The 8,789-nt window shown below is 42.3% G+C and overlaps 1 protein-coding gene across 2 annotated transcripts in view; it reads right to left on the bottom strand.

The window, feature by feature from the left end:
* Positions 1-328: 328 nt before the first annotated feature.
* LOC142931801 (SH3 and PX domain-containing protein 2A-like) overlaps positions 329-8,789 on the bottom strand; it is a 47,944-nt gene continuing 39,483 nt past the window's right edge. Inside the window, exons 9-14 of one of the 2 annotated variants that reach the window (XM_076075901.1) lie at positions 7,321-7,404; positions 5,015-5,132; positions 4,583-4,911; positions 4,413-4,462; positions 3,504-3,623; positions 329-3,307 (exon numbers count right to left, since the gene is read on the bottom strand). In XM_076075901.1, the coding sequence (XP_075932016.1) occupies positions 1,379-3,307; positions 3,504-3,623; positions 4,413-4,462; positions 4,583-4,911; positions 5,015-5,132; positions 7,321-7,404 (2,630 nt within the window). In that variant the 3' untranslated portion in view covers positions 329-1,378. The remainder of the gene's footprint in view (positions 3,308-3,503; positions 3,624-4,412; positions 4,463-4,582; positions 4,912-5,014; positions 5,133-7,320; positions 7,405-8,789) is intronic. The other variant, XM_076075902.1, reaches the window with a different exon arrangement.

The raw sequence follows: 8,789 nt of genomic DNA, 5'->3' as shown, positions 1-8,789 counted from the left end.
ATGAATGTGTGTATGCTTTCAATGTGATTTCTACACGTAAGGGATAAAACCTCCCGCATTTGCCACTAGTGGTTCAAAAGCAACCCTAACATTATTCATTTGACTATATGAAAAGGTAATGTGACCATGTCCCTTTTTATATAATCAATATTGTTAAATAACATCTGGCTTATGATCCATTAATAGGACCATTTTTGGACATGAGGGTGGTGCTGTGGGAGGAGTACATGTCAGAAAAGGTTGGGAAACACTGTACTAGAGGACCAAATGTGTGGGCAAACATTAACTATGAGGGATGAATAGTTTACAAAAAAGAAAGTACGAATGATTGTTCAAAAGTGCATTTATTGAATTCATTCTTTTGGCACTTCAGTTATCATCACTGGTCACACAGTTAACATAAAACAAAAGTGAGCATCTGCTGCAGCTGAAGAGTGATGTCAAATTTACTGCCCAGCAGAAATTCAAACTGTTATCATTATTAATAGAGCAGTTGTTAGAAATGTTTAAGCGGTTGTGAAATTGTTTTTATCAGTAAATTCACAATAATAATAAAATAAGTAATAATATGATTTTTAAGAAATGAATAAATAATTTTTTCACTGACGTTAAGTTTGAATTTGGGACAACTAGCCCCTGAAATGAAACTCAAAAATCTTTTTACGGGAAGATCACAAGCAATTGTTTTTTACATTTAAGTGTAGGAAATAACTGTGATAATCAGAGATGCTCACAAATTGTTTCGTGAGGACAATATTACAAAATTAAATGGATAAAATATATCACATAACGGTGACGTACAGGATAAAGAGATATTAAAAAAACATGCAAACAGAGAGCACCATGGTGAGACTAACACAAAGCAGCTTCGGCAACAACTGAGATTTTCTTTACGGAAAGGAGGAGAAAAAGGCTCAACTTCAACAGCTCAAGGCATCGTCGGTATAATGAATCATTTCAAACATGCAATAAGCTTTAAATGCTTAAAAAGTTTTTTAAAAATTACATTATAAACTTACAGAGAAAGGTTCAAGGAGTGGACACAAAATTATATCTTAGTTCAAGTTAAAGGTAACATTTGAAGAATATCATTAAAGCATTCTTCCTCTCTCTGGTGTTCTCTTTGGCTGCGTCACTAAGTCTCAATACATTGCTCCTAATGCAACGTCTCTGGCACCGTTTCATGGAGACTCATTTTACCAGATGTCTCACTTCATTTCAAAGTCACAATTTGATCTGGCTGCTCGTTTTGGCAAAGGTACCGGGTAAGATTTCCATCCTTACTTAATGTCTTTGGGTTAGCCTTTTTCACAAAATAAATCTGTTGACGTAATCTTTACGCGCATGTTCAGAGTTCTGCCCGCTCCACACATGAATGTTAGTGCTTTTTATCGAGGTAATTTGAGGGAACCCATCCTTTTCTCGGTTTGCCATTGTCCAGAATCTTGCAGTACCACCATCCATTGGGGTTTCTGTCCAGGACCTCCAGACTCGTCCCCTCAGGAAATCCCATGGTCTCCTCGTCACCATGATAATCTGCTATGGAGACATACACCTCTCTGAGGTTGTTATGAATGATGTGGGGCTTGGGTTTGACTGTGGATACAGGGAGGGCATTCTTCTGAGAGCTGAGGCCAAGGGATTCTGAGCTACCGGTACCGGATCTGTTCATGTTGGGTAGTCCTATGTTGTTTGGCGGCAGGCTGCGTGGCACAGTGCCGAAGGAGGCGTTGCGGCGCACTGTGGGGCTGGCGCGAGGATGGTCCGTTGAGTTGAGGGACTCGTTTCTCCTTAAAGAGCCAACAGGGCTGGGACCGTCCCTGATCGGGGCTGAGATGAAGACGGACTGAGGTCTCACAACCTGCTGCTGTTTGGTGCTGTTCTGCTTTCGTGAACCAAACAAGCCGATGGGTTTGGAGAGGCCACCTGGAGGCTTGGAGGGGATGGGTGGAGTGACCTTCTTTAGGTTTTGGTTGATGTTGTTCAACGCCTGCACCCTTTGTTCATTCTTCTCCAGGCTGTTGGACTTGCTGAGGCTTCCAGGTTTAGTCGGGGTGCCATCAGATTCAGACCCTGCCATGTCATCTTGTTGTCTGACGGGCTCCAGGAAGTAAGTCGGAGCCCAACCCTCTGTGTCTCCCCAGCGGATATACCACCAGCCACTCTCCTGCTTCTCCAGCACTTCCACCTCCACACCAGCGGGGAAGCTGAGCTCAGACTCTTGGACTTTCTCATAGGGATCTGTGGTTCGATACAGGCTGCTGCCTTCCAGGTCAGAGTCTCCCCGGCTGCCTTTAGAATAGATGGAGGAGAGATCCGACGTGCTCTGAGAAGAGAAGGAGTCTTCTGAGGAGATGACTGAAGCCGTCTCAGAGTCCTCACCTTTAGTTTTGGTGCCGTTCTTCAGCTGCCCTGTTGGCCGCAGCTGTCTTCTCAGGGTGCTGATGTCCATCTTCTCTGCACTGGATGCCTTGGCAAGTTGTGGTTTAGGCCTCACCACTGGCTTTGGTTTAGAGCAGGACTTGATGGAACAGGATGCCTTGCTTTCCTCTTGGTCTTTCTTACTTCTGGACAGATCTGGAGTGGACTCAGTGGAGGCAGTTTTAGGACTGGATGTCTCCTCAGCTTTGGTTGAAAATGGGCTCCCATTCAAGTCCACCTTGAGCTTGTTACCTGCAGGTCTCCACCCACCTGATGTCGGGTTTGCAGTCTTGCCAGTTTCTGACAAGACACTTGTCTTGGAGGAATTTGAGTCCCTGCTGCACTGCCGCTCTGGCGTCTCCCTGAAGGGCCGGAAGCCTTCATTCTCATAGATGCACTCTCCCTCCGCCTCCGCCTCCCCTTCTGCCTCGTGGCCATCTTCAAATGACTCACACATCTTGAAGGAGGCACTGTGGAGCGACGAAGCCGGAGAAGGCTTTGAGAACTGGTGGGATCCCTTCTCGGAGGAAGCGTCCTCATTTTTAACATCCACCAAGGAACCTTCTCCCCTCAGAAACTCAAACTCAGACTCCATGTCCAGATCACCAATGGCAGGAACATCATATTCTGGCTCTTCATACACAGGCCTTCCAGGAGACACAGGGGACTCTGGAGCTTCAGACCCAGGGCTGCTGGGAGGTGCAGTCTCCACTGAGTCTTGTTTTTTGACAGGCGGAGCTGGAGGTGGAACCTTTGGGCGGCAAAGAGTGCTGGTTCTACGATTCAGGTTGGGCTTTTTACGTTTGTCAATGTAGGAGCAGGGAGCCCAGCCCTCCTTCTCTCCTATGTGGACGTACCACCAACCACCAGAGTTCTTCTCAATGACCTAAAATACATTTTCAAAAAAGATTTTAGTCTTTATATGATGTCATTTTTAAACATTGTAATTAAAATTTCTCTTGGAGAAGATAGAGTTGTTATTGAGCTTAGATAAATAAATTGATATAGCAAGAGATTAATAGTTGGTACCCAAATTTAAAAAAATGTTGTCACTGAAGTTTACCTTGAAAAAGAGTGCTTACCTCTGCTTTCTGTCCGCCATTGAAAGTGATACCATCAGATATACAGGACTGGAAATCTGCAATGGTATAATACTCGGCTTCCACTGTAGGGGGCTCTGGTGGAGAGGGCAACTGAAATCCCTTAGCACAAAAGGAATTGGCATTGTAAGAAGTACAGTCAGTGGTGGAAGGTCACTCAAGAGTACTCAAGTTGAGTCCAGTTCTAAGATATTTGATCTTTATTTGAGTATTTCCATTTCATGCTGTAATTAATTGTTACTGCAATACATTCAACAGATTGTATTTCTTTACTCCACTACAATCATCATCTACATTTTCAGACTTCAGATTTTACATTAAAACGATCAGATTCAGACCAGTCTCCAGCCTTGTTGACTCGTGGCCCCTAACAATGTCTGTAGTTATGAACTGTTAGCCTTTCCGCCAAAGACAGATCTGATCAGACAAATTATTTTTTCAAAGAACATTTTATAGTTCTACCCTATTAATCATCTCACAACCCCACAGATTTAACTAGTGAGAGGGGGCCAGACCCCTAGGTTGGGAAACACAGGATTAAAATACTTAACTTTACACAAAATGGTCAAAACTAGCTTCATCTCGACCAAATACTGCAGTAAAATCCTTCGTAGACACTGATGCATGATCAACAATCTAATACTGTCATGTATGAATGTCACAGGAGCCAATTCACCCTAAGTATTTTCACTTCTAATGAATTACAATTATGAATGTAGAACTTTTACTTGTAGTGATATATTTTCACACTACTGTATTGGTACTTTTACTTGAGCAAAGAATCTGGATACTTTTTCTACCACTGTTTATTGTTTATTATTTGTAGAAAGGAAAAGCTACATATATCTAAATTAATCAGAGAAATGGAGGGCTAAAAGATCACGCTCTTACCAGGGTTGCATCTCTTCGAGGAGGAGGTTTTTGCCTGAGAACCGGGGAACCTGTGAAACAACAACAGAGACAAAAAAAATTAAAATTGAGTAATTAGAAATCTACTGTTACAGATTGACAGGAATTCAAGTTATGACAGAAATTCAAACAATCATAACGACTTGACTAACCAATTTCCACCCGATGAGGGGCGATGCGGGCTATTGCCGGCGAGGAAGGCTCTGCTTTACTTTTTCCATCCTGTGGACTATTAACGGGGCTGGAGTCCGCACATGGGATCGGCAGGCTGATCTCCTTCTTGGCCACTTGGGGGCTCTCTGGGACTCCTTCAATCTGCACATCTTTCTCACTCAAGGCTTTCTTGTTCAGCAGGTTACTGATCTCCATGATGTTTCCGATGATCTCCACAGGTCCCGTCACCGTCTTCTTGCGGGGAGAGAGATCATCCTTCATCTTCTTCAGGTAAGAGGCTGGAGCCCAGCCCTCTTTATCTTGGTACCTGTAAAGTAAGTTACACGAGAAACCGATCTTTAAAAAAAAAAGAATCGTCTTTTTGACTTGATAGATGTAAAAATGTCTGAAAAGAGTGAGCATCGCCTGACCTGATAAACCACCAGCCTTCCAAGTTCTTCTGAATCACCTCCACTATTACTCCTTTCTCGAAAGCAATTTCATCCTTGCCCTGACTGGTGTAGGGCTGCACTGTTAGGTACTTCTCTTCTGCCAAAGCAAGAGTGGAAAATGACAACAAAGCTACGATTTTGAGAGCTGTGAAAACAAAGTAATCCTTTGGAAAAGAAAAGTGTATATTCTATAAATCCTGTCTGTAGACTTTGTATGTTGATATGATCATACTGCAGTAATGACAGATAAGGGTTCACAAATCCACAGTAAGATAGATTATCTTGTGATTCACTGGCACCAACTTTGCAACGCGATACTGAAAGAGGGGTGTATCTTTTTCTATATTACAGACTGGAACTGTTCTGCTTTCTGGCAGTTGGTTCCGCTGCCAGATGTGCGAGTGCATGTGGTGTGTGTGTTTAAATGTTCTTTGGCACATGAGATTTGTCTACAATTTTGTTTATGAAACAGACGACTTTATAACGCAGCGAAGACCTACATAACATAAATGATTCTTGTATTTAGAAAAAAATATTTGCCATCGTCGCAGTATGTATTTCTCTGAAGATTGTTTTGTTATTGTTTCAACTGTGGTCAAATCAGTCGTAACACCTAAATCATATTCATAATTCAACAATCGTAACGTGTGGCCGACCATGAACTGCAACGTCCACCTTATCTCCCCGTCATTTCCTGTAATCTCGCTACCATAACCTGTCAAATAACACCCATAGAAATGAACTAGTACTAGTGCACATTCCTCAAAATGTCATAAAGTGTAGTGTGTCATCGTATCAACCATCTCAACATAATTAGCTGGTATTCATTAAGGGAATTGACGATGGGGAACTACAGCTCATGGGGCCAGCTCGCGACCTAGATGTGTCCTTGGCCTTGTGACGGCAAGCACCTCCAAACTCAGCACATGATAGGGAGCAGAGGCTTCATGCTGATTTATGCATTCCCATGAGGCCAAGGGGCAGAGCAAAGACATCATTTCCTGTCATTATATCAATTCCTTTGAAGATACAGACAGCACTGGGAGAAGAGGCGTGTTCAAAAAGGAGAAGGCCACGTTAAAAAAAGCCGTCCTCCCAGTTGGTGAACAGGAAGCAACATTCTGGTGACAAATTATTCCATTTTCCTTTTCTCCACCCGTTTCCTAAGTTGTGTCGGAGCTGAATGGGTGTGGGATTGTAAATCCCTTTACTTGCACAAACTAGAGTAGGCACCACGGGTAAGGATATTTCTGTACGCTTTATTTTCCTTTTGCCTGGTTCTTCCGGCCTCGTTGTGTCGGGGCTGGTGAACCATTTTCCTCTCACCAACCTCCTTCAAACAATATCCAGCAGAGCAATGAAGGGAAACTCTGAATCAGATGTTATGTTAACCACAACATGCATCGGCTGGATCAGTGTTATAAATGATTCTTGTGGAGTCAGCAAAATATCTCTTTTTTTCCCCCCTTTTTTTTTTTAAAGGACAAAGCAGGATTTCAGTCCTAGGGTGGAAACAACTCTCTCTCCACTCTAGAGAGCAGCATCCAGTGCCAAGCGTTAAGTTTGGAATGAACTCAATAGCTTATCCTCACTCCACCGTCAGCAATCCAAATGTATTTCCAGTGAAAAAAAAGCACCTTGACCATGATAAGAAGAACATGTGCCAGTCTGTGATTGAAAATGTCTTGCTAGAAATAAGTGAGAGATTGAAAAGGGTCTTTGTTTATCTGTCAATATTGGATGCTATCTGCACCACAGCACGATAAATATCTGTTTTTGCTACACTTTTTTAGAAAATGCATTCAATTAAAAAAAACTACGTACACACTTCATTTGCTCATAAAAAGGCGAAATATGGCTCTAAAATGCAGCATAAGGCATTCCAAAGTCTATTACGCAACTACTTTCAGATGAGGGGGGGTCGGTGTTTTTCTGTGATTCTGGGAAGATTGGTTTTGGCACAGAGTGTTTAATTATAATAAAAAATGCTTACATGGAGCAATTTTGTAACAACATTTGAGCTTAGCATCAATAATTGGTGTGTATAAAGTTGATAATTTCACCTTTGCTTTCCAAGCTCATTTCATATTAAAGTCAGTTAGTGGTTAGTTAGAGGTGGATTGTGGCTCATGATAAATGCATTTGATGGAAGACAACACAGAGGGAAAGACTGAACAAAAATGTGCATGAGGAGAGGGAGGAGATGGCCCGTGTGATAAGAGACAATAAGTAAGACAAGAACACAAGGAAGAGAGGGAGGCGATGCAGCATCTGTCTCAAATCACCTCGGCTCTGCTGCCGGCTGATGACACCCCCCAACGTCCATCTCCGGTCCAGCCTCTTCAGATGAGCCTTATGCCGCTTAGTAACTGACAGACACACGTGGTGACCAGACGACAACAAACAAACACGGGAGACATGAAGAGCGAGCACAAATGTTACGCAAACACACAAATGACATGGATCCATTATTAGCTACATGGAGGACATGAAAGCAACACGGCAAAGCAAAACATGGTGGACAGTTGGAGTGGATGGATGGAGGTTACAGAGGAAGTGTTAAACCCAAGACATCTTCTCTGTGGATTGTAATTAGGATGTTGTTAGGTTCTCCCGTCCTGTTGTGTTCGAGCATCTGGGGCACACATTGCGGCTGCAAGAATGTCAACCAATTAATAGAGCAGCTGCTTGGAGCTGTGTGCCTAAGAAGGTTTGAATTTCCCAATACAGTGAAGATGGGTAGGATTTCTGCAAACTGCGAGATCTTGTGTCGTATGCCAAAATAACAACTATATAGCAGAGAATTACGTAATGCTCCCTCTGTGTGTTGTAATCACAGCTTCTCTGTGCTTTGTTTATGGAGCCGATCCGGCCACACATGCTTGTTAGTGCTCTAAATTTGGAATTAAGCACCTTTAAATTCTCTTAATGATAATATCAGACAGAATCACAGATAATTTAATTTAGATCCTTCGAGGCAGCTGTTGATGTGATAAAACAAAAAACAAAAAAAGTCAAATTTAAAGGGATAGTTAGTGGAAAATATTCGCTTTCAGATGAAAATTGACACCACTCCCACAAATAAATACGTTATATCTCACTTGTTTAATTCTTTAATTTAAAAACGGCAATTTACCATTTTATTGGTAAATTGTCGTTCTTTATGGTAGGCTAAGCTGCCCGGCTGCTTGCATTAGTTTCATATTTACCACACAGACAGAGTGGTATCAAAAAAACATGTTTCCCAGAATGTCTAACTGTTGCTTCAGGCAATATGTTTATTTTTGTGTAAAATCTGACCAAAACAAGGAGGAGGAGGATGTGTATTCACTTCCATCAGTGCATAAAGTCTCATCTCATGCTGTCTGAGCTTTCAACATGTCTATTTTTTAGCTTTGCGAAAGAACCATCATGAATTCCAATGACAGTTGTTTTGGCTTTTAGAAGCTTTTTTTTCCTGTGACACCGTGGTGGCACAGACTGCTGAAGACCACAGGACTGACAAAGAGATGCTTTATGAGTTTCATGCCATTCCCATGACTGAATAGACACATAAACACTAATTACACTGACAGATTGTCCTTCCCGAAACCCCCTGGCAGCAAACTCCAGCTATCTCTGACAGGCAGATAGGAGTGTTGGGTGCAGACGTTTGCATTTGTGTCTGGTCATACATTTGCGGTATGCATACATGTTGAAATCTTCTGTTGATAAATCTGTATTCTAAATGGGGAGAAAAGGACATTTAAGCATA

This window comes from Anarhichas minor, unplaced genomic scaffold (assembly GCF_050575085.1).
Source record: "Anarhichas minor isolate MPS153535 unplaced genomic scaffold, ASM5057508v1 ptg000054l, whole genome shotgun sequence".
NCBI classification, from domain to species: domain Eukaryota; kingdom Metazoa; phylum Chordata; class Actinopteri; order Perciformes; family Anarhichadidae; genus Anarhichas; species Anarhichas minor.
Note: the sequence above shows the minus strand (reverse complement) of the source record. Positions and strands in the feature narration are given on the sequence as shown.